This window comes from Sarcophilus harrisii, chromosome 1 (genome assembly GCF_902635505.1).
Source record: "Sarcophilus harrisii chromosome 1, mSarHar1.11, whole genome shotgun sequence".
NCBI classification, from domain to species: Eukaryota; Metazoa; Chordata; class Mammalia; order Dasyuromorphia; family Dasyuridae; genus Sarcophilus; species Sarcophilus harrisii.
Genome location: NC_045426.1, coordinates 299,276,498 through 299,302,179, shown reverse-complemented (window position 1 = coordinate 299,302,179; position 25,682 = coordinate 299,276,498). Strand labels below are relative to the sequence as shown.

General features: G+C 36.0%; 2 protein-coding genes across 3 annotated transcripts in view; both read left to right on the top strand.

The window, feature by feature from the left end:
- The window catches only part of RRN3 (RRN3 homolog, RNA polymerase I transcription factor), a 40,971-nt gene extending 32,362 nt beyond the window's left edge, over window positions 1-8,609 (top strand). Inside the window, exons 17-18 of the mRNA XM_031944283.1 lie at window positions 5,550-5,637; window positions 7,082-8,609. Coding sequence (XP_031800143.1) covers window positions 5,550-5,637; window positions 7,082-7,243 — 250 coding nt within the window. The 3' untranslated portion in view covers window positions 7,244-8,609. The remainder of the gene's footprint in view (window positions 1-5,549; window positions 5,638-7,081) is intronic.
- Window positions 8,610-10,598: 1,989 nt separating this feature from the next.
- NTAN1 (N-terminal asparagine amidase) lies at window positions 10,599-25,610 on the top strand. Of its 2 annotated transcripts, XM_031944284.1 has the most exons (10): window positions 10,600-10,743; window positions 14,874-14,976; window positions 15,052-15,117; window positions 15,499-15,607; window positions 17,063-17,136; window positions 18,390-18,443; window positions 19,414-19,467; window positions 22,800-22,897; window positions 24,637-24,750; window positions 25,260-25,610. In XM_031944284.1, the coding sequence occupies exons 1-10, from the start codon at window positions 10,663-10,665 to the stop codon at window positions 25,437-25,439; spliced, it is 933 nt and encodes a 310-aa protein (XP_031800144.1). In that variant the 5' UTR covers window positions 10,600-10,662; the 3' UTR covers window positions 25,440-25,610. The 2 variants fall into 2 exon arrangements, with proteins under 2 accessions (XP_031800145.1, XP_031800144.1); XM_031944285.1 differs by lacking the exon at window positions 19,414-19,467 and having other exon boundaries at window positions 10,599-10,743.
- The last annotated feature ends 72 nt before the right edge of the window (window positions 25,611-25,682 follow it).

The following is a 25,682-nucleotide window of genomic DNA, read 5'->3' as shown; positions in this document are numbered from 1 at the left end:
AGTCCTATACATGTTAAACATGTCACAGTATATCCTAGGTACAATATATGTGTGCAGAACTGAAGAGTTCTCTTGTTATTACAGGAAGAATTGGATTCAGAAGGTAAAAATAACCCGGGAAGAAAAACAAAATGCATGGATTTTCAATATTCACCTTTGAAAAACCTTGTATTCCAAATTTTTTCCCTCCCTTAGACAGCAAGTAATCCAATATATGTTAAATATGCGCAATTTTTCTTGTTATGGGAGCCAACTGCTAGTGGCTGCTTGGATCTAATTTTGACTATTCTATATCCTTCATGTGAGAGGTTGATAATGATACAAGAAGACAGTCAGTTTTTTTTTTTTTTTCTGACCTCTCTCCTCTTAATCTCCAATTTATTTCATTCCCAATTCTACACCATCTGCATCAGTAAAGGCTGATTTGCAATTCCTTCAAGTATGTTATGTGGGGGCTTTCAGAGAATGGACCTATCCCTTCACACTTGGGTGTGGTCCTTAACAATTCCCCAATTTTTGTTTTATTGGAACAAGATCATTTTTCCCCCAACAGCATGGTCAGTAAGTTTGTCCAATATTGTGAAGCGGCTATTATCTGAGTCCTCATGCTAAGGAATGCAAACAGCACTATCAAATCTTTTCTGTCCTATTCCTCTGGATGGTTGCATAGGGTGAGATGCTATAGCACTTGTTGAATCTTGTGAGATGTAATTTGCTCTAACATAATAGTGTATCACAGCGGCAAACTTTCTGACAAACAGAAGAGGATTATAGTCAGAGTAGGCATTTTTTCATAAGTCCATCAATCTCTTGGCTCAGCTCTTTGATGTATTGGCCTATTTTAATTACCCTAACTGAAAAAGTCTTAATGGATCTTTTCTCCCTTTCCTTCCCCATGAGTTATTGAAGGAACTCTCCTGGAAGGATCCTACTCACCAACAGCTCTTGAGCACTGCTGCTTTTTGTGCTCCCTGTTGGGTACCATTTGTTATGGGAGCCACCTGCTAATGGCTTCTGGGGATCTAATTATGACCAGCAAAATAGATCCTTTCATGTGAGAGGTTGATAATGATACAAGGGGGACTGAGAAGCAGCTGCATTTTCTGACCTCTCTCTTCCCTCTTGCCTCCAATTTATTTCATTCTCAATTCTGTAACATCTCTGTCAATAAAGGCTGATTTGCAATTCCTTCAAGTGTGTTACGATTCACAGCTGTGGGGGCTTTAGGAGAATCGACCTATACTTAGACTTCAGGAGGAGATAGGAGAATCGACTTCAATACTTAGACATGGTCCTTAACATTCTATACATATTTCCACAATTATGCTGCACAAGAAAAAAAATCAGATCAAAAAAAGAAAAAAATGAGGAAAAAAATGCAAGCCAACAACAAAAAGTGAAAATACTATGTTGTGATGCACACTCAGTTCCCACAGTCCTTTCTGGAGGTGCAGATGGCTTTCTTCATCACAAGACCATTGAAACCAGCCTGAATCACTGTTGAAAAGAGCCATGTCCATCAGAATCCATCATTGTATAATCTTGCTTTTGCTGTGTATGGTATTTTCCTGTTCTACTCATTTCACTCAGCATCAGTTCATGTAAGTCTCTCTGAAATCATCATGCTGATCATTTATTCAGCCATTCTCCAACTAATGGGCATCTACTTAGTTTCCAGTTTCTTTCCACTACAAAAAGGGCTGGAACAAACAATTTTTGCACATATGGGTCCCTTTCCCTCCTATACTATTTTTTTTTTTTAATGATTTTCCAGTAGAAACACTGCTGGATCAAAGAGTATGTATGTACAGTTTGATAACTCTTTGGGGATAGTTCCAAATTGCTCTCCAGAATGGTTGAATCGATTCACAATTCCAACAACTGAACCCATTTTGATCTTCTCTTGGTATGGGGGCATCTTACATATGGGTCAATGCCTAGTTTCATACTAATTTCCAATTTTCCAGCAGTTTTTGGCAATAGTGAGTTCTTATCCCAAAAATTGGGGTCTTTGGGTCTGTCAAACACTAGATTGCTGTAGTCATTGATTATTTTGACCGGTGAAGCTGACCTATTCTACTGATCGACTACTCTATTTCTTAGCCAGTACCAAATAGTTTTGATGACCAATGCTTTATAATAATAGTTTTAAGTCTAATACACCTAGCCTTTGCATTTTTTACAAATTAATTCCCTGCTTCTTGACTTCTTGTTCTTCCAGATGAATTTTGTTATTATTTTTTCTAGCTCTGTAAAGCAATTTTTGACAGTATGGCACTGGATAAGTAGATTAATTTAGGTAGTATTGTCATTTTTATTACATTAGCCCAGTCTACCCATGAGTACTTGATATTTTCCCAGTTGATTAGCTCTGACTTTATTTGTGTGGAAAGTATTTTTATAATTGTGTTCTAAAGTTGCTGATTTTGTCTTGGCAGGTAGATTCCCAAATATTTTATGTTTTCCACAGTTATTTTCAATGGAATTTCTCTTTGTATCTCTTTTTGCTGGACTTTGTTGGTAAAATATAAAAATGCTGATGATTTATGTGGACTTATTTTGTGTCCTGCAATTTTGCTAAAGTTGTGAATTGTTTCTAGTAGTTTTTTAGTTGATTCTCTAGGATTCTCTAAATATTATCTTATCATTTGCAGAGTGATAATTTGATTTCTTCATTACCTACTCCATTTTCTTTAATCTCTTTTTCTTCTCGTATTGCCATAGCTAACATTTCTAACACAATATTGAATAGTAATGATGGGCAACCTTTTTTCACTCCTGATCTTAGGGGGAATGGTTCTAGTTACATTATATATGTAATATACATATGTAACCCATATGTAACTCATTACATATGATGGTTGCTGATGGTTTTAAATAGATGCTATTGATCATTTTAAGGATAATTCCATTTATTCCTATGCTCCTTAGTGTTTTTAATAGGAATAGGTAATGAATTTTGTCAAATACTTTTTCTGTATCTATTGAGATAATCATATGATTTTTGTTATTGATATAGTCATAGTCAATTATGCTAACAATTTTCCTAATATTGAACCAACCCTACATTCCTAGTATAAATCCTACTTGGTCATGGTCTATTATAGTGGGGATAACTTGCTGTAATCTCCTTGCTAATAATTTATTTAAAATTTTTGCATCAAGATTCATTAGGCAACTTGGTCTATAATTTATTTTCTGTTTTGACCCTACCTGGTTTAGGTATCAGCACCATATCTGTATCATAAAAGAAATTTGGAAAAAACTCCTTTCTCTATTTTTCCAAGATTGTGAGGTTTATGACTCTAATACATGGTTAGTTTTTGTGTAAGTGCTATGTACCCCTGAGAAAAGTTATATATTTTTTAATACTCATACAGTCTCCAGGTCTGTCATAACTTGTTTCTTAAGATTTTATTCATTTCCTTAACGTCTTTCTTGTTTATTTGTGGTTAAGTTTATCTGATTTTGAGAATAGGAGGTTGAAGTCCCCTATTGGCATAGTTTTACTGTCTGTTTCTTCATGTAATTGACTTAATTTCTCCTTTAAAAATTTGGACACTGGCAGTCATCAAAATCATTTGACACTAAGAAATAAAGGGGTTGATCAGTGGGTTAGATTAGGTTCACAAGACACAACAGTCAATGACTATAGTAATCTAGTGTTTAATAAACTCAGATCCTAGCTTCTGGGATAGGAACTTGGTATTTCGCAAAAATTGCTGGGAAAATTGGAAATTAGTAAGGTATTAGTATGGTACTAGGCATTGATCCACACCTAACATCTCATACCAAGATAAGGTTGAAATGGGTTCATGATTTAGTTATTTTCTCTTTGAGCCGAATCTGATTAGATTGAAGCTTTAGACAATGGTCATCCCTCTCCCTTCTTTTCCTCTACTGTAATAGTTCTTTTGTGCCTTTTCATTGTGGTGTAATTTGCTCCATTTTGTCTCCCATTTCCTCTCCCAATACAGTCCTTTTTCTGCCCCTTAATGTCTTTTTTTAATATTACCACTTCAAAGTCAACTGCTACCTACACTTTCTGTCTTTGTATACAGTTTTTAACTGTCCTAATAAAAACAGTTCTGCAGAGTTAAAAGTATCATCTTTCCATGTAGGGATGTAAACAGTTTAATTTTGGCCTTTTCATCAGAAATGATTGAAACCTACTTCATCTTTTCTCCTGAAGGGTCAGGCTCAGTCTTTAAGGATAGTTAATTCTTGGTTCTGATCTTCACTGTTTTGTCTTCCAGGAATGTGGTATTCTAGGCCCTCTGATTTTTTTTTGTTTTTGTTGTTGTTGTTGTTGCTGTTGTAGTAGAAGTTTCTAAATCCTGGGTAATCTTAATTGTGTAGCAATTTCTAAGTATTTCTTCATCTTTTAGTTCTGGAATTTTGCTACAATACTTCTTAAGAGTTTTTCTGTGGGATCTCTTTCAGGGGGTGATCACTGGATTCTTTCAAAGACTGTTTTGCCCTTTGGTTCTAGTATATCACCACAGTTTTCTTTCATTTCTTGAAAGATGCTGTCCAGGCTCCTTTTTTGATCATGGTTTTCAGGTAGTTTAACAGTTTTAAAATTGTCTCTATTTTCCAGGTCAGTTCTTTTTCCAATGAGCTATTTCCCATTTTCTTCTATTGTTTCATTCATATTAAGTTGTTTCACTGAGTTGTTGCACTGATTTTTAATGTTTCATAAAATCATTGACTTTCATTTGCTCAGTTCTAGTTTTTAATGTGTAATAATTTTCTCTAGTCAATTTTTGTCATTTCCTTTTCTAAACTGTTGATTCTCTCTTGCACACCTCTCATTTCTTTTCCTGGTTTTTCTTATGCCTTTTTTGACTTTTAAAATTCTTTGAGCTTGAGACCAATTCATATCCCTCTTTGAAGTTTCACATGTAGGCATTTTGTCCTCTTCTGAGTTGTTTTGATCTTCTTTGTTATCACAGTAGTTCTCTGTGGTCCAGGTTCTTTTTTGTTTCTTGTTTATTCCTTCCTTTCTTCCCTTCTTTTCTTCTGCCCTTCTCACTTCTCTTCCTTACATTCTCTTCCCTTACCCTCCCATTCTCTTCTTCCCTTATTTCTTCGCTTTTAAAGTCATGTTCTGCTCCTGGGGTACATGGGATATGCTATTCTTGTACAGGTTTGAATTCTGGGCTGCTTTGCACACAGGAGCCCCTTCTGTTTAGTGACTTTGCTTATAGTACTGGAGGTAGCCCAATCTAGTTCCATCTGTTGTTGCCTGGTTTCCTGGACAGGCTATATACCTTCTGTACTGGTACTGGAGATTTAACCACTGTTCTGCTATACTACTGTTCTATTGAGCCAAGACTAAAGGGTTTCAATTGCTGATCTGTGCTGTGGCTAATTAGAACCCTACTGCTGGCTTGCCTGGACAAACTGACCATTTATCCATTGGATGAATAGTTCTTGGTCTTTATATATGTGTTCATTCTCCATACATCTTGGATAATAGACTTGTATTAGAGATATTTGATACAGATGTTTTGAAATGTGATTTAATCAATGATTTTTGTTAACAGATCCAAAAAAGTCATTGATCCCATTTATCAGTCTTGGGAAGATTTGAGTCCTGAAGAACTTCAGGAGTTTAAGAAACCTGTTGAAAAGGTAATTTTCTTTTTTACTATTTACTTTTAACCTAATTATCTGTTAATTAGTAGACTAATGACAGACTGGCAGTAATTAACTAATTATTTATTGGATATTTTGTATTCATTTTAAGTTTATTACTGATAACTATGCCAGTTTTTATCCATAGATTTTAGGGAAATGGTTAAATAAGACGTAACTAAAATACATTTAAAATGTCCTCATATTTATTATCATTTTTAAAAATTCCAATAACTTTACTTTAGTATAGTTGTCCTTATGTTGACATTTATGTCAGCAGCTGTGTAAATTAACCTTATGGTCACTTGGAAATAATCTCTTGAAGGGATAACTCAATAGGCAGTCTTTATCATCACAGAAGTAGGTGAAAATCTTATATTGTATCATTCAGCAGTTTCATAATTTTGGTTACCATTTTTGCCTTCTTTATTCATTCACATCATGAAACCTGAGTCAATGTGCTTGTCTTTCCTACCTGATAATTATAATAATATACTTCAAAAAGTCTAAGATCTTGGTGATATAGATATTCCTTTTATTTTTATTACTTAAAATCTGGTTCTATTCCCTAATTTTTCTACCCAAGAGCCATTTCTCTTAGCAATTGTTTTTCCATCTGTTGTTCTTTGATCTGTCCATATATTTGACCCACCTCCTTTTCCCATCATATGTTTCCTCTTTTGACATACCTTATGCTACTGCTTCTGCATAAGTTATCCTTGAAAATATTCTACAGCCTCCTTGTTCCCCACCATATGTCTTTTCATATTGAATCATTTACAACTTTGATTCAGAACCATATGTCATTTTTGGGGGAGAATATTTGTGTTTGGAAGAAAAGTTTTTATACTTGGGATTGTTAAAAGTAATGTACAAACAACTTAGCTCACTTCCTTCCTTCTGTTAGATGCTAGGCTTCAGTAACTGTAATTCATAATGGATGGCTTCATAATATCCATCCCAGATATATGTACACATATGTAAGTAACACTGCTATCCAGTTATATGTCATGGTCTGGATAAAAGTCATTCTTCGTACATTTAGATTTTCTTGCAAAGATTGTTAAATCCGTCTGTTTTGAGTAATAATTGATCTCAGTGAGGAGCTCCCTGGAGTATTCTGAACTTGATAGAACCCATGAAACAAGATGTCTTTATATTATTGACTCTTTTTACTCAACCATTTATTGAAAAAAGGACTGTATTATGGGAAATTTGAATTTTGGTTTTGGTTTGTTTTAAGGTCTTTGACTTGGTTAATTTAGCTTTTATAATCAGATTTCTAATTTATTTAAGTATTTTTTTCTTGCTCCCTATTGACATTGCTTAGTGTTAAATTCCTTAGAAAGGATTTTGGGTTTTTTTTCTTCATTGTAACATCTTTGGGGAAAGAGATTTAAAGTTTTACTGTGTTTTTTTCTTCTTTTCTTTTTTTTAATAGGGAACAATAGAAGATGAAGATGATGACTTTTTGAAAGGTGAAGTGCCACAGAATGACACCATGATTGGAATTACACCAAGTTCTTTTGAGTCAAGTTTTCGGAGCCCATCAAGCAGTGTAGGGTCTCCCCAAGTTACATATATATTGGACCAGCCCCTCTGATAATAAGAATGAATAACTGAAGAGACTTTTCTCAAACCAACAAAAACCACCATCAACAATAAACAAGCCCAAACTTGAATACCAGGTTTCATAGGTTATGGATGTGAATCTAACTCAACCATTGAGTTAGATGCCTCAGGCATCCTGGGTTCAAGTTAAATTTTAAATGATTTCCAGACTGTTTTTTTTTTTTTTTTGGCATAAATTCTAGAAAAAGTTGAATATCATGTGCAATATTTTGTAATAACAATTTATAACTATTGTCATTTTGCAGAGTTCTCATTTAATGTATAAAATTTTTGTTACATCTTTTATAATGTAATTATTATGAAAGTTCTAGTGCATATATATATATAATCTTATTTTATTTAATAGCATTTTAACATAGACTTCTGCTTGTCAATGCCATTTTCATATTCCAGTCATAGCCCTACATTTCCAGTATTTTGTTTATATGGTTTCAACAAAACATCTTATATAACAGATTCTTTCCAAGTTTCTATCCGTATTTCAAGTCTAACTTGAACTCTAACAAGAACATTTTTTCTTTGGTTCAGTATTTATTTTCTGTTGTAAATAAATATAGCTGCTTATTTACTGAGACCCACTATGCCTGGGTTTCAGGGTAGTGGAAATAATAGGAAAGGTTGTTGAAAGTCTGGGATGGTAAAAGCTGAAGAGGAGTCAGAGGATACTGCAGAATTTGGTCTAGTGTGTTGAGAGGAAGGAAGACTAGTAGAGCTAGGAAGACAGAATTTTCTTGCTTTACTTAAGCAATCAGGTTTAAAAAGAGATACAGTGTACAGAAATGGTATTAGTAGGTATCCATTTGAATGGAATTAGGATTTATAAAAGTGGTTTTGATCACTTGTAAAATCTATTAAGGTGGAATTTGCCCTGTACATTTTTTTTAGCAATGTTTGAAAACAAAGCTGTCATTTTATAGTAGTGTTAGAAAAAACTTGTTTTGAATAAACATGGCAGTGATAATGTTCACATTTTGAATACTCAGCATCTAAAATTGAAAGAAAAATATTTTCAGCTCTTTTATTTTAACTTATTTCTTGGGGGAAAGTGAGGTTATCAATTGAATTATAGATCTTATTCATAGATATGTCATCTAAATATACCAAGTCTTCAGTGTAGTTTTGGGATTTGGTGCTGATGAAACAATTTGCAGATGCAAGCATTTTACAAAAGGAAACTTTTGGGCACTTCTGTAACTAAATACCCTGGCAGTTCAGCCTTATTGTGAATTCTGAAATATAATTAGTGTCTTTTCAATATTTGTGTATCTTACCTCAGTTTTTTTAAGTGTATATATTTTTTTCTTATGAGAATATTAAAGTTACATGTGTTTTTGTTATTTAAATTGTCAGTGAAACTACTTTCTTTGCTCATAAAACTTTATAGTCTTTTTAATAATATATATATATTAAAAAATCTTTTCAAATATTTTAACATGCAACTCAACCTAGGGGAATAAGTCTATTTCTGTGGATAATCTGTGTATATGAAAGGGGTACCAGGCAAGAATTATATGAATCCCTCAATATTGCTAGCCTTGGGGAAATTTTTTTTTGGGGGGGGGGCGGGGGTTAAGCTGGTTGAACCTGTTTCTGGTCACTGTTCCCTCAGAGAAAGAATGCTTTAAGCTATGTCCAAAAGCTTGACTCACTTTTTACTAAATGTCAGTTATATAAACATCACCAGATAGCAAATAACCCATTTATATTAGCCCATAGCAATATAAATCAGAGAAATTAGATTAGAATGAGATTTCCCTCTAGGGGTGGAAGAGAGAGAAGAAATAGATGGGGAAAGAGACATTGTTGGCTTCTTTCTGAAAGTCTACAACTTGGGATCTCTATTGTAAGCTCTCAACATCTCTCTAACATCTCTGTCTCCCTGATACTACCACCTCACAGGTAAGTTTCTGTGGAGGCCAAAGATGCTACTACAAGCATGTGTGAATACATGAAAGTAGGAAGGGCGAAAGATTGGTCCTGGAAAGTTACAAAGAAATGACTCGGGGAGATAAGATTTTAAAAGAAATAAAAAAAGCAAGCAGCTAAATGGTGAATTGGATAGAGCACTGGCATTGGAGTCAGGAGGAAGTGAGTTCAGATTTGGCTTCAGACACAATGTGTACTAGCTGTGTGGCCCTAGGCAAGTCACTTAATCCGAAGTGCCTCATTCCTCCCCCCAATAAAATAAATTTTGGTCTACCCAATTAAGTCTGACTGGGGCAAAAAGATAAGTTTGCCTCACACAAAAAAGCAAACTCCCCAAAAAAGGATTTTGAGTCAAGAGAGCCTGGGTTTGAAAGAAGTCCACTCCCATACCTGTTTTCTTAATAGCAAAATGAAAAGGCTGGTTTCAGAGGCCCTTAACTCCTCTAAACATGTAATCCTGAAACATGTAATCCTGAATGCAAATTCATAGGGTCTTTCAAAATGTCTCAAAAAAAAAAAAAAAAAAAAAACGGCAGTTTTCATGCCTATGATCTTGAGATTTCCTTCCAGTTTTAAATTCCATGACATAAAGCTAGTGGTTGTCTTCAACAGAAAGGAAGTTGGGAGAAGGGACAATTGAAGTGGGAGAGAGAAGGTAATGAGGGAACGGAGGACATTTCAATTCCCGATGTACTGGCTAGGTAGAGATCTCGGCGGGAGGGGTGGGTTTGGGTTAGCATTAGGATCTGACATTTTAATAGGGTGAATTTGCGGGGACTTTCTGCTTTACAGATCGTCTTTACTACAATCATATATAGGACTTCTAAGGTTTTCAAAGCATTTTACAAGCCTCATTTGATTCTCACAACAACCCTACAAGATTGATTGCCAGTATGCCCATGATGCAGGTGAAAAAACTAGTCTTGCAGAGGCCAAGATCTGCCCAGTGTCACAGGGAGTGTCTGAGGTCTTATTGACTTCAGATCTATACCTCGCTACCTAAACGCCTCTATAGAGAGTAGCTTTTTTTTTAATGATGTAAATGGGGGCGAGGGCTCCCCAGGTGTCACAGATCCAGGAGCAAGAAGGAGGAGGCACTTGGCTCCTCCCCCTCGCCCTCTTCTCTAGTCCTGTGGATGATCTAAGTTTGGGCTGGAGAGATAGGGATGGACGGGCGGGAGAGAGGCCCGAAGGAGGAGAGACCCGGCGCATCCGGAGGCACAAGGAAGGCCCTTAGCCACGCCCCCTCACTCTGTTCCTTTTTCTTCCCCACCTCCTACTACATTTCCCAGAGACCTGCACGGTAAGAAGTGGCTATTTGTCCGGGGGCGGTGCGCGGAGGGGGCGGGACCAGCGCCTGGCGTCCCTTCCCCCCACCCTCCCGCCTCATTCTGGGGCGGAGCCGCCGGGCGGGCACCTCCCACCGCCTCCGCCTCCCCGGCGGCCGCCGCCGCCGCCGCCGCGATGCCGCTCTTCATCGAGGGGCGGCGAGTCCAGCTGCCGCAGTCCGTCAGGGAAATCGTGCGGGCCCATCCGCCCCTGGAGGTGAGCGGGGCCGGGGCTCAGGAGGCCGGGGCCGGGGAGCCGGGGCGCTGTGCGGCGCCGCACTAAGGGCCGGATACCCCCGGCGGCCTCCTCGCTCGGGCCGCCGCCCTGGGTCCGGCGGGACCAGGCTGCGGGGAAGGGTCGCGAGGCCTCCCCGGCTTCCGGGGCCTCCGAAGCCCCGGACCGAGGCTCCCCTGCGCCCGTAGCGATGGGAACGCCCGGCGCCCGGCCCCGCCCCGCCCCGACCCCGCTTTGACTGATTGGTTTATTTCGCTAAATCCTAAATCTGGGGCTGCTTGGCGGTGCCGGGACCCAGGAGGGGCTCCTCGGGCTTAGTGGCGACGACAGCAGTCATGGTACATTTGTATAGCCTTTAAAGGCTGCATAACGCGCTCCCCAGGCGTGATGTCATGGTTTTAACGTAATTTTAGGAGCTAGATGCTATTATTCCCCCCATTTTACAAATAAGGAAACTGACTTGTTCAGGAAAACACACGACTTGTACGTGTCCGAAGCAGGTTTCGGATTCTCCCTGAATCCACGTATTCCCAGGCTCCTCTGTCAGCATCATCATCTTTTGTTGTTCACGCTTCTTTTTCGAAGAGGCTCAGTGAGCTAATCACTCCCCTCCCATTGTGCAGAGAGGGAACTGAAGCTAAGTGACTTCCTGGGGTTCATGAGTATTTAAGGCAGGATTAGAATTTTGTTCTCACTGATTTCAGAACCCAGTGGTCATTTATCACATGAATGCTGTTACTGATGATTGCTTTGATTAAAAAACAAAACAAAATAAAAACAAAAAACAAAAGCTAGTCCTAGGCAAAATACTAGGCACGAAGCCAAAATCCAGCCTCAGACACTTATTAGCTATGGAACTCTGGACAAGTCATTTGCCACCCTATTTGCCTCACTTCCCTCACCTGTAAAAATCGAGGTAATAATAGTACTTGCCTTCCAGGATTGTGTTGAGGATCAAATGAGATAATCATTGTAAAACACTTAGCATAGGACCAATATTGAGTAAATGCTGTATAAATAATAGCTATCATTATTAGCTATTGATTCCCAAGCCACCAGGGAATATCTAAATTAAGGGAAACAGTAGTGTAGGTATTCTAGATAACAGGTATCTCTAGAGAATAAGAGATTATCAGAGTATGCTTAGCTTTCCAGTGGCAAGTCTCTGAAGTATCCAGGCCTTTAAGGATCTTGGAACGTTAAAGGTAGGTAGGACCTTAGAAAACATCAGATCCATACTTTTATTTTATTGATAGTGAGCTCATGTCCAGGAAAAGATGACTTGCCCAGTGACAAAAGGAGAATTTAAAACTAGTTCCTTTGACTCCCAACAATTTTGCCACTCCAGTCTACCATACTGCCTCCTATTTTTGAATCCATTCAAGAGATGCATGTATTCCAGCCAGGGTGATCAAGGAAGGCTTCCTTGTGACTCAGTTTCCACATATGTAAAATGTGATTAATGGTTTATCACTGTTTATCTCATATGGCTACTGTTAAGTAAGCATTTTCTAAACTCTTAAGTGATATTTTCAAATGTAAGCTCTTCTATATAAAGTAGGGGAGATTTGAGCTGAGCTTTGGAGGATGGTTAGGTAAAGATGGGGTTAGGTGAGAGGAACATCCTAGTTAGGGGGAAAAGGAAGAATTGGGAAAGTGTAAAGTGTGTTTGGGTGGTAGTGAAATCAACCAGTTTGGTTTCAAGAGACAATTTTCTTTAGATTAGTAAGGGGAAAGGAGGCTGAGAAATAGGACTGAAAAGAGAGTTACAAGACTTTGAAGTTTAGATTTTATCTTCTAGCAATGGCTCCTCATTGCTTAGAAGGTGAAATCTAAATTCACTAAGAAGATAGGTGACCACAACAAGTGATGTTTCAAACAACTAACATGGCAGTGAAGTCCAGAATGGATTTCAGTGAATAGAAAGTGGAGGTGGGGAAACTATTTAGGAAGATATTGCTATACCTGGGTATAAGGTGATTGAGTCCATGAAGCCTAGTGAAACCAAAATTCATAATTCAGATTTAAGAGACATAAAGGAATATTTGCTTAAAAGAAGAATTGACCTTACTTGGTGATTGATTCAGTATAGAGATAGAAGAGGAATGGGAGTTTAATGGGTATGTGGTAAAAAATAGTAGGAAAAAATGTCAATAGGAGAATGAGGAGAAATTGGTTTGAAGATGAAGGGGATGATAAGTGTGTGTGTGTATGTGTGTGTTTATACATATACATATATAAACATGTTTGGTATCAATTAGATTTCAGAGAATTGTATAAATATTGTTTAAGGAAGTGAGAAAGTGTAGTATACTCATTTCAAATATAAAATATTCTGATTTTTATATGTTTGTTGCAAAAATGGATAGATGATGTTTTAAACTTTTTCACTACTAGTTTGGAGGTCTGATATTTTAGCTATATTGCTTTAACTTTTTTTTCTCTTATTTTTTTGAAAATTCGATGAAAGGTATGTTGAAGGCAGTTATAAGGTAATGGATATTTTGCCATTTAGGAAAGAGATAGTAGTAGAATTCAAATTTTGCTCATGTGAATTTGGTTAGTAGACATACTATAATTTTGTTTGCATTCTTTCTCACCTCATTCCCCACTCCCATCCCCAGGTAGTGTAAAAGAGTCATAAAAAGTAAGTTCTTACATTTTTATTTAGAAGAGCCCAACTGCTTTGAAATTTAAAAAATTGCTTTGGTAAATTTTAGTGACTAGAATGAATGGACAAAAGATATAATCTTGTGATACTAGGAAATAGTCAGCAACAGTAATATCTCAGTGACTTTTTAAAAAAACTGTTCTTTTGCTGATATAGTTTTCTTGAGAAATTGGCTTTAGAGTATTTCTAAATACTCTAATTTAGAGGGGAATTTTAATTACTACTTGGATTATAATTAGTGGAAGCTTATTATAAAATAAAAGTGCTGTAGAGTTAATTAAAGGGATCTTAATATTGATTACATTTCCTTATATTTTATTAACTGTTTTTTTGTAAAAACATTGAGGAAGAAGCTAAGGCATAGAGAATATAAATCTTAAATAAAGAAATATTCTAAATGGCATTTTATTGTATCCTTATTCAGAATGTTTTTGCTATGAAAAATATGGTCAGTGAAAAAGAAAAAATTTGACAACTTTTGCTTTTAATAATTTTGCTTAAATTTGTTGCTTTTATTAGAGGAGTAATTGGTTCTGTTTCAATTCATAATTTCATGGGAATAATGAAGTTTTAAATAATATGGTATATTTTCTAATATTTTCAGAGCCTCTTAAATCACTCTAACTCCTTAAAATAGACTAAATTATGAATGACACAATCTTCATCTAATCCTTTGTTTTTTTATAATCTGATTTCTTTTTTTTTTTCTTTTTTTGCTGAGGCAATTGGGATTAAGTGACTTGCCCAGGGTCACAAAGCTAGGAAGTGTTAAGTGTCTGAGACTAGATTTGTACTCAGCTCCTGCTAACTTCAGGACTGGTGCTCTATCCTACCACACCACCTAGCTGCCCCATAATTTAATTGCTTTGTAATAATTCCAAAGACCATTTAAGAAGTGCTTACTCTATTCAGAGCACTATTTGGATAATGGAGGAAATACAGAGTTTGAATAAGATATCATTCCTCTCCTCCTCATGGAACTTAATTAAGGAAGCTCCTGATAGAGTTTATGAAATTATAAGGTCTTATGATAAGATTCTCTCTCTCTCTCTCTTTCTCTCTCTCTCTCTCTCTCTCTCTCTCTCTCTCTCTCTCTCTCTCTCTCTCTCTCTCTCTCTCTCTCTTTTTTGGCTGAGGCAATTGGGGTTAAGTGACAGGATCACACAGGTAGGAAGTGTTAAGTGTCTGAGACCAAAAGATTCATATTCTAATAAGGAAAAACAATAGTATTAGGTTTTTACCATATATTTCTCTCACTAAGAAATAATTGGTTTTATTTATATGAGTTAATTTTTTCATATTTTTATTTCTCCAACCTTTTATCAACTTTCTACAGACAGGTTTGTACCTACTCTCATTTAGAGTACACTGTGGCTCTCATCAGCTCTCTCACCATTTAGCCCTCTTTAATTTACATAATTCTTATTTTTCAATTAAACAGGAAAGAGCCAAACTTCTCAGAGGTCAGTCTGTTCAGCTTGTGGGACCCAAGGGCCTTCTCTATGTACAACAAAGGGAGCTTGCAGTGACCTCCCCAAAGGATGGTATGTTAGGAAGCAGTGAATTAGACAATGAAGTAAAAGTTGCTGGATATTTTATTTGATTTCTTGTCTAAACAGGCTCCATCTCCATTCTGGGTTCTGATGATGCAACTACTTGTCACATTGTGATCCTGAGACACACAGGTATGAAAGAGATAAAAAAATCAGTTACTTACATTCTAGGTTTTTTGAGGGGAGTAGGCTGAGGGGACAGTATTATTTCTAAATTGACTTTCTTCTTTTCCAGCTCAGAATATGACCTTAATTATACATTTCCTTTTTTCTAGTGTGCATATTATTTTACATGCCAGCTTCTAACCATTGTCGGGATAAATTTAATTGTTGGCACATTTTTTTTTTTTGGAAGGTTTTTGTATCTTTTGGCAACATAATAAAAAGTGAGGTATGAGTGAACAGAGCTAGTTAAGTTTGTTAATTCTTGCTTTATCACTTCATGCCTCTGTGTTAGTTTAATTATTTCTTCTCAGAAAGTACCACAAATTAGTTCTTCTTTGTTTTTTTCAGGTAATGGAGCTACCTGCATGACACATTGTGATGGATCCGATACGAAAACTGAAGTCCCTCTGATCATGAATTCCTTAAAGTCCTTATCTAACCATACCCAGAATGGAAGGTGAGCTACTCTAGAATAATTTTTGTGCATTTTAAAAGCTGGTTGTCTGAAAATGGGATCTTGGGTACACCACTTTATATATATATAAATACTTATATATGTATTACACACTTAATAGTCAGTACATCAAAGACTCATCATAGGATCCTAGACTTAAACTAAAAGGGGATCTTAGTAGTCAGCTAATCCAACCTCCTCATTTTATAAATAAAGAAGATGAAGCCCAGAAAACTTAAATGACTTTCCAAAGGTCACACAAGTAGCATGTGAAAGAGCTGGGAATTGAAGCTAGGTACCATGTTGCTTCCCAAAGCCTTGTATCACAATAATATATGACTGATAGAGAAATATTTATGTAATCCATAGATAGGATAGTTTGACTTTTAAGTGATATTTTAAAACTAACCATGGTTCAGTTTTTACAGAAGAGTCCCAGAAACAATACTTTTGATTATTGGTATTCTAGTGTAACCTGATGTAGCCAATTGTATTGTTTATCCATGTCATGTTGAGATTACAATTGATTTTCTTGTGAGATTTTAATTTTTTATTTTATCACTCATTCATTACTATAATTAGCCATTATGATAGTCTTCACCAAAAACATACTATATATATGATTAACTGAAATGATTTTTTAAAAATTTAAATCAATTTTTTTAATGAATTCAAACAGGAATTTTTTTCTTACCTTTTTAATTACTCGGCATAGTGTCTAGCACATAATAGGATCTATATGTATTGATTACAAAGGAAAGAGCCACAACTATGCTATCTATGGCAATTATTTAACAGTAAATACTGAGGCAGCTTGGTGATGCATTAGTGGTTCTGGAATCAGGAGGAGCTGAATTTGAATTTAGCCTCATTCATTTACCATGTGACCCTAGGCAAGTTACTTAACTCCTATTGCTTCCTTCCTTCCAAAGAAAGAAAACAAAAGAAAAAAATTTTACATGACCATGGAATGTTAGTTCCTTGATATAACTTATAAAAGATAATGGTGTGCCCAAGATCCTTTTTTTGGTTCCTGAGCAATTGGGGTTAAGTGACTTGCCCAGGGTCATACAGTTAGGAAGTGTTAAGTATCTGAACTCAGATTTGAATTCAGATCTCCTGACTTTAAGGTGCTCTATTCACTGCACCACCTAGCTGCCCTTGTGCCTAAGATATTAAATCTCAAATAATCTTACACCAAAGTATTTTTTTAATGTCTGAAAATTATACTACTTTAGATGAAGAAGATACTGTTACATAATTTAAAATTTTGCAGTGCTGTAATTCTGTGGGCTGATAATTATTTTGACTGAAATTCAAAACATCAATACAGTTTAATATTAAAATTTTAAGAGGACAGAGTGCAGAATGGGTTTTGGATGACATTGCAAAACTGCCAACTTGTAAGTGTACTTTATTATTGTGGATGTCCTTCATTATTATTCCTTTTTGTTTTAGGTTAGAAGTACATCTAGTTGGAGGTTTCAATGACGACAGGCAATTGTCACAAAAACTTACAAATCAGCTTCTTCGTAAGTACATGTTTTGTTTTGTTTTGTTTTTTCTCTTCTTGGGCAGAAGGGTAGAGATGGTCTTTCTTACTTTTTGTCCCAGAGTTCTTAATTTTTTTCTGGGAAGGAATGCCCAAACATTTCATCAAGAAATGGTCCCTGGTATGATACTGTCAAGTTGCCAAGTTAAAATTGTAGTGTGTCTTAAAGTTTGACTATTTCTGAATAGGATGGAAAGAACTTTCTGAGAGAAAATTTTGAAACAGTATTTTCTAAAATGTATTTTTTTTTAATTTTGAAAAAAAAAAAAAACCAGAACTACCTTCTTAATCTCAAAATGAAATTATAATGGAAGAAATAATAGTTTATCTTCAGCCAGTGGAGAAAAGTTCAAATCCAGCCTGAGACATTTCATAGCTATGTGATTCTGGGCAAGTCACTTAATTTTTTTCTTCCATAGTTTCATTAACACTAAAATGGCAATAAGAACAGCCCCCTACCTCCCAGGGTTATTGTGAGGATCAAATGAGCATTTTATTATGTCCTTATTTGAAATCTTGTTCTTACCATGGAATGTATATCAGTGGAAAAGAAAAACTCGACAACTTTTGGTTCTAATAATGTTGCTTAAATTTATCACTTTTTTTAGGGGAGTAATTGATTGTTTCAATCCATAATTTTATGGGAATAATGAAGTGGTATATTTTGCTAATATTAACAGAACTCCCCTCTCTCCCTCCCTCCCTTCCCTCCCTCCTTCCTTCTTTCCTTCCTCCTTCTCTCCCTCCCTTTCTTCCTTCCTCCCTTCCTCCCTTTCTTTCTTCTTCCCTTCTTACCCTCTTTCTTCTCTCCCTTCCTCCCTTTCTTTCTTCCTCTCCTCTTCCCTCTCTTCCTCCCTTTTTTTCTTCCCCCCTTCCTTCCTTTTTTCCTTTCCTCCCTCTTTTCTTCATATGAAAAGACAAAAAAAAAGTTTCAGGTACCCTAGGTGTTTATTTATTTATTTATTGGCTTCTATTGCAGAAGTACTTTGTTATCTAGTACTAAGGGTTCTAGCTAGATATTCAATTTCTGGGCATTTTCACACACTGAATAATCTATGCATTTATTGTTGGGAATGAGATATTTCTTTGACGATGACAGCTTGCTTAGTAAATGGTCTCAGATAAACAGCAGGATAATTCATATTGTCTGTCCAAGTCATCCTGCCCTTGTGTTTAATGAATGAAACTGCCAGTTTGAGTCATTTTAATTTCTTTGAAAATTTTTAATTGTAGATGAATTTGACAGACAGGAAGATGACATTCACTTAATGACTTTCTGTGTGACAGGTAAATACACATATGCTCCTCATTGTAAATAACAATGTCTTCCAAGTATCCAGTATTTAATAGACTTTCAGTAAATGTTTGTTAAGCATGATGGTGTTGATGAAGACCCAGTTTTTTTTTAATTCTGTTTCCCATGTCAAAATTAGCATGGATAATTGGCACAGGCTGGAATTTGTGTTATCCCCATAATGTGTGAGTAGCTCTTCCTGTTGTCGTATACTGTATAGCTGGTTTTGACAGCAGCCATTTTAGTAATCCTAAAACCCAGATCTAACTACATCATCCCCTACTCACAAATCTTCAGATTCCCTATTGCCTCTGGAATAAAAAACAAATTTTTCAGCCTGACATTTAAAGTTATTCACTATCTGGCTTCCTTTTTCAATCCTATTTAATCTAATTTGCCTTCAACAGTCTCCATTCCAGTATGACTGGTTAATAGTTATTCTATGCACTTGACTTTTCATTTCTGTGCTTTCCCTCATGTGTGGAATGTATTTTTCTCTCTCCTTTCTAAACTCCCTAGTTTTTTTTTCCAGAGCATAGTTCAGTTGCCACCCACTCTCTGACAGCTTTCCTAATGTCCCAGTAATCAGTACTCTTTCTCTCTTGAAATTACTTTGTATGGAATTTTTATTTTCTTACCTGTGTACATGTTGTATCTGCTAAGTAGAAAGTAAACTCCTGGAGGACAGAAACGACATTATTTTTATCTTTGCATCCTAGCACTTTGAATAGTGCTTGAAGTCATCATTTATTCTGATATAAATAAAATCTCTTAGACACTTAGCAGGGAAATATGAAAGCATAAATTCTATTTCTGTTCTTCCTGTTTTCACCTTTGAAAGATGGAGTGCTTTTCTTGTTTTCTTTTACAGGACAGAGCTAAAATTTTGCTTAATCTCCCCTTCATACAACATTATCTTTTTCAAAGTTACTGTAATTACTTTTGTTGCTTTTTTAAAAATAGAATTAAATGATCGAGAAGAAAATGAAAATCACTTTCCAATAATTTGTGGCATTGGTAAGTACCAGTTGCAACTAAGAAAAGAGATGCATAAGTACTTTATAAACTTTTTGAATACAGGGTATTATTATTGGGCTAAGTATGGGAGCCTAAGGATAAAATCTGGGCCAGCAGATATGTACTATTAAAGCTTGTCTCTGCTGCCAGCTATATTATTTTATGTTATAAATTATAATGCTCTGTGTTCAGGGAGATGGGTTGCAGCTTTCTGGGTACTACTAGTTGGCTTTATTTTAATCCAGGATGACAAATAGACCAACCCACACACCTTAATTCAGTCCTTATGCAACAGCAGTGGTCACTAGGGCAACTATCCCATGTAGTTTACTACAGCTTGGTCATCATCATACTTGGGGGAAAAAATACTCAAAGGGAACAGCCAGTGAATGTTTTATTGATATTTTTTTGAAGGGACAAAATACCATTTTGAGTGAATTTCAATTTAATTTTGGAAACTTAAGTTAAATATTTGCTATTTCAGGTGAGGGAATCCCATGGGGTGGGCATGCCCTTGACTGATGCATATGTCCCCATTCTTCTCCTTGTCCATGTACTTACATACATTTTCCATAAATGATTTTCCTAACAAGATAGAGGTCTTGCTCTCATTCCTTTAAAATCTTGAGGGTACCAGTGTACCTTTCACACTGTTCAGTTATTGTATTCTTGTTACATGACCAATCTACCTTGTTTTCTGGTACATGTTGTTAACAATGTCTTAAAATCACACCTCATATGCAAATTATCATTGGTTACATGTTATAGCCTACTTAATTCTGCCATGTCATTCATTTGCGTTTTGAGTTTGATTTTTTTTTTTTTTTTGAGACCATGCTATTTCATGATTCTCAAACAAATAACATCACTGGAGAACATTACTAATTAGGACACAAAAACTCCATTAAGAAATGTTTACATAAAGACTGGAAGCTTTGAAGACCTCTTTTACTTTTTCTTCATCCCCCATGTCCAAGTAGTTGTAAGTTACTGTTGATTTTATATCTACACACCTGGCATCTCTCGTTTTCTCTCAGCTGATGCCACCATCCCCTTAGTCTGGTCCTTCCTTTTGCCTAGACTGTCATAAGAGTGGTCTGACTTGTCTCCCTCTGCCTTCATTCTCTTCTTTCTCCAAGTAATCCATCACACAGCCACCAAAATAATCTTCTTGGGGTACAGGTTTGACAATGTCACCTTCCGGATTAAAAAAACAGGTTCCTTGATATCCCCAGGACCTAATGTCTTCCCCTCTTTTTGTCCCTGAAGCTTCTTCTCAGCATGGCTCCAGCTTACCTTTCTAGCTCTGTCTCACAGTTCTCCTTTATTCCATCCTCTCTGTGTTCTAACACTTTAAATTACTGTTCCCTGATTTCTGAGACCAGAGATCTAGATGTAGAAGCTATCTCAGAGGGCAGCTAGATCAACACCTTCATTTTTAAAAATAAATTTATATTGATGTTGTGTTGAAAAATTGCTTAAATTCTCCCAATATTTCTTTTCCTCCTTACTCCAATAGAATAATCCCTTATGACAAAGACTTTTTTTTTTTAAAGAAAAGAAACAAAATCAAGCCAAACATTATCAACACATCAAAAAAAAAATCTAATAGTCTTATGTGATTTACACAGTGTTCCATGAACCCTGACCTCTGCAAAGGAGCCAGTGTCTGTGAAGGGGGCAGGGAGGTAGAAAGAGAGAAAGGAATTGTCTTCTCTCTCTCCTTGGGAGTTAATTATGTTCTTTGTAATTTTGGAAAATTCAGCTTTGATGAGAAAATTGAGGCTCCTGGAGGTTGGATAAGTGATTTGGCCAAGGTCACTTTGGTAATAAGTATGAGAGATGAGATTTCGACTCAGGGCCTCTGCCTCAAAAGCTAGTGTTCTTTCGTCACACACCAGCTATGTGACTCTGGACAAGTTACTTAGTCTCTGCCTCAATTTGCTCAATCATAAAATGAGAATATTAACAGTACCTATCTCAAAAGGTTGTTCTTTGGATCAGATGAAATGGTATTTATAAAGTGCTTTGTGTAGTGCCTGGCACATAGTAGGCACTGTATAAATGCTTATTTCCTGACTTTCCCCATCTTGTGTCATCTTGTACATTCCTCATCTTGTACTATGTATTACATACACCCTGTCTTCATATATTTGTGCAGGCCATTCCTTATTGCCTGGAAAGTCCTCCTTTCTTTGCCTTTCAGATAAAGAAACTTTTATCTTCCTTCAAGGCTGAACTCAGGTACCATTTCTTCAGAGAAGTTCTTCTCAGTTTTTTCTGCCTCCTTTCAAAAGTATTCTCTCCCCATATTTTGCTAGTGCTTTTATTTGAACATCTTTGTCTCATTACACTCTGCTTTGTGTCATACTTGTTTGTGTGCATGTTCTGCAGGAGAACATAACCAGGGGCATGAGACTTCATTTTTCTGTATCTCCCAAGAGACATACTGCCCAGGTTTTGCCTGAATTAGAAGGGATACATCTGTCTATCAATCAGCACACTTAGGATAGATCAAATAGAGCTGGACCTAGAGTTACACAGAAAGAGGAAAGGGCTCTGGCTTCTCTTAATGACCCTAAGCTTCCCATGAGAAAATAAAAAAAAAAGTTTTTTAAAATGCTCGTTCTATCAATATTTCTGTATCACCTGAGATGTGTAATGCAGCAATCTCCCAGGAATTCAGATAAAGTGTAAACAAGACAGTGAGGTGTACGGTGGATATGAGTGGGATATAAACTAACCACGGAGGAACTTGGAAGGACAGAAATGAAGGATGATATTGAGATGTTTGAGAAGCTGGTAACATGAGGAAAATGGGAGATGATAGGCAGAGAGCTAGAATGCTCAGCTGTCACTCTCCTGATTTAGGAGAAATGGAGGAAGGCCACTGGTAAATGACATTGATCCCCTGAACAAAGTTATGGGAGAACATAGGCAAGGGTAGTATGATCCCCTGAACAAAGTTATGGGAGAACATAGGCAAGGGTAATAGAGGACAGGCACGGAAAGCTTGTGATCTGCATTGTTAAGAGAAAGCTCCCTAATCAATGAGGTCACAAATCCTTCTGAGTGTCAGAACAGTGCCTCACTCATTGTAGATGAGTTAATAATTGTTGACTTAGAGGATAGCTGTTTCCCTTTATTTCATTGGAAAATTGTAGACACATGATTATTTTGATGTGCTTATATTCATCATGAGGTAGACTGCAAATTCATTGCTTTATTTTCCAAATACTGTCTTTTCTTTGTAGATGTAATCTCAAAACATGAAAATGTCCCTTTTTTATTTAATTGCCTTTTAATTCCAAAATATGTTCTTGTTGTTGCAGCTATCAACATTAAAACTGCAGAGATTTTCAGGGCCTCGTTTCCAGAGAGAGGTCCAGAGGAAGAGTTGCGTTCTGCTCGCTCTTTAACTGGAGGACCAGTGAGTGAAAAAAGTGATTTTTTTTTTTTATATAAAGGGCTTAAATTTTAATATAAATTTTAGTTTAATATGTTACATTGCCACTTTGGGACTCCAAGTTTTATTGAACCATAGATGTTTCAAGACAACAAAATGAGAAAATGCTGACACACATTTACATTGTTTATGAAATTGTGAATTGCTATCAGGACATAAAAAAAAAATAGATATTGACTTGCAGCAAACTGACCACTTTCATTTAATAAGCTTATCCCTTTCTAACCTCTAAAGAATGGTATAAACATATATTGTTTATATGATGTGCAAAGCTCAGACGGCTGTCCACTACTCCCCAAATTCTTGAGAGAGGCCTTCTATTGAGTCAGAGGAGTATTAGGGACTCAGCATCTCCCAGAAAAAAAAAAAAAATTAGTCTGTAGCTATTAACTGCCCTTTAAATTACATAATTGCTTATAGGGAAGGGTGTGGTGAGGTAGTTACATATTTAAATAAAATTAGTACTTATCCTTCTGGATTGTGTCTGTGGAATCAAGGTAACAATTAAGAAGTAGTGTTTACTGGATACAAATTAGAGTAGTACCGAGGCCTTATATTTATGGTTTGATCTTCCTGTAGATGAGTTAGTTTTACTTGATTCTGTGGTCACCACAGAATCTACCACCACATTTAGTCTACCATTGTATTTTAAAGGATTATCCATGAGATTGAAACTTTGCATTAGTAGTAAATTCTAAAATGTTTATTATTTATTTCAAATTCTTTTTGAGTTTTGCTCTTTTTTATACTGAACTTAACAGGCACCAAATAAAAAGAACATTTCCTCATACAAAGTAGAACAGAAAACGACCGCTATACATAAAACCAGTTGTATTCAGCTTGCTTTTATGTATGAAATAAATTCAACATGTAACTTTCAAAGCTGTTATTGTTTTCTTCATTTTAGAACTGCTTCAACAACTCTTCTTTTTCTCTTTTTTGGGGGAAGAGGTACAGATCCTATCTGCTCCCTACTCTTTATTTCCTCCTCTCCCTCACTGAAAACTTATCACTTGGGGGAGGAGATAATAATATTGCTGATGACAAATCAACTCAAAATCAACTCAATGTCAGGATAAACCTTTCAGAATTGGGGGAAAGTTATAAGCTTCCAACTTCCTTTCCCAGATCCATTCCCAGATTTGATAAAACTTTTTAAAAATTCTTTTCTAATGAACTGCTGTTAATATAATTAAGCAAAGCTTCACACTAGACATAGTAAATGAATGTTGTCACTTTCTTAGCCCATCTTTTAGAGTCCTTTCTTCCCTTCACCCCATCTCCAATTCAATTCAATAAGCATTTGTTGTGCCTACTCTGTCTTGGGAATTTAAAGACAAAAATGGTAAACATTCATTGCCCTCAAGAAGTTTACTTTCTAGTGGAAATCCTTTATCCAATTCTAATTATGAGTAGAAATTATAAAGAAAATAAACCTGGGATTGAGGTCAAGAATTTTATAATTAAAGCTATACAAAAGTAGAACCAGGAAGGTAGTAAATAGTTTTCTATTAGAGGTTTTCAGTTAAATACTGCTTGACTATTTTAGGGTATATTCTAGTAAGAATTTCCTTTCTGGGGTTAACTGTATGAGATTGGCTTCTTTAAGCCCTATCCAAATACTAGAATTCTGTGACTTTGCATGAGTTGTGTGTTTCTTAAAAAAGTGAAATTTTATGCTTCTCTTTTGAAATTTTTATTAGATGATTAATATTTATGATGCAAAGACAGAACAACTTCATATTGGACCTTATTTCTGGATGCCCTTTCCTCATGTGGATTTTTGGCTTCAACAAGATGATAAACAGCTATTAGAGGTGAGATATGATACAATATAGAGAACCCTGAACTTGATGAGAGCTGGACCTTAGCCTTGCTTTTGCTTCTGGTCAGTTATGTGGTCTTGATCAATCATCTTCACTTCTTTGCAGTTGTTTGCTTATCTGTAAAATGAAGGAATTAGAGTAGGTCAAATCCAAGTCCCTTTCCACTCCTAAAATTCTAACTGTCTTTTCTGTAAGAATTATAATTAATGTTTTAGGTGGGCTTTTAACAGACCTCATTTAATTTCCCTCCTTTAGTAAGAAAGGATGTTTAGTACCAGAAGTGAAATCCTTCAGGAACAATTATGTAAGATTGTGTTCTGCCTGTTAGTGGTACTACTGTGTTTTATTGCTTATTGACCTTCGGTTTCCCTATCTTTATCATTAAAAACTTGGGTTATTAATATTAGTTTGGAGGAAACTTGCATATTTCAATTTATATTACTGTCAAAATAAGGAAATATAACAAGGCTTATCTTTCCTCTCATAATCTTATCTTTCAGAATCTTTCCACTTCGCCTCTTGCCGAGCCACCCCACTTTGTCCCGCACATCAGATCTACCTTGATGTTTTTAAAAAAATACCCATTTCCAGGTAACTCGCTGTTTCCTGGAAATAGGGCTCTACTCTACAAAAAAAATGAAGGAGGATTATGGGAAAAGATTTCTTCACCAGGAAGCTAAGTGTAGGCATTAACAACTGAACAAAAAAGCCTTATAAAGTATAATCCTGGCAAAGGCAACTGGCTCTGAGTGGAGAGAATGTGAATTTTGAAACTTGGTAACATGGAGTCTGATGTTTCATTCCTCAGTATCTTTTAAGTGCTTTTCAAAATAAAACCTTATTTTGGCAGAGGTATTTGTTCATATTATTGCTTTACGGAAAAAAAGTGTCCGGTTTTTTAGAATGTTTAAAAAAAATTATTA

Excerpts from the sequence above, each read along its gene's own strand:
- NTAN1 (XM_031944284.1), top strand. The coding sequence starts at position 10,663 with ATGCCGCTCTTCATCGAGGGGCGGCGAGTCCAGCTGCCGCAGTCCGTC. Across the intron at positions 19,468-22,799 it reads TCCAATAATTTGTGGCATTG|CTATCAACATTAAAACTGCA; the intron begins GTAAGTACCAGT and ends TTGTTGTTGCAG. Across the intron at positions 22,898-24,636 it reads GCTCTTTAACTGGAGGACCA|ATGATTAATATTTATGATGC; the intron begins GTGAGTGAAAAA and ends AATTTTTATTAG.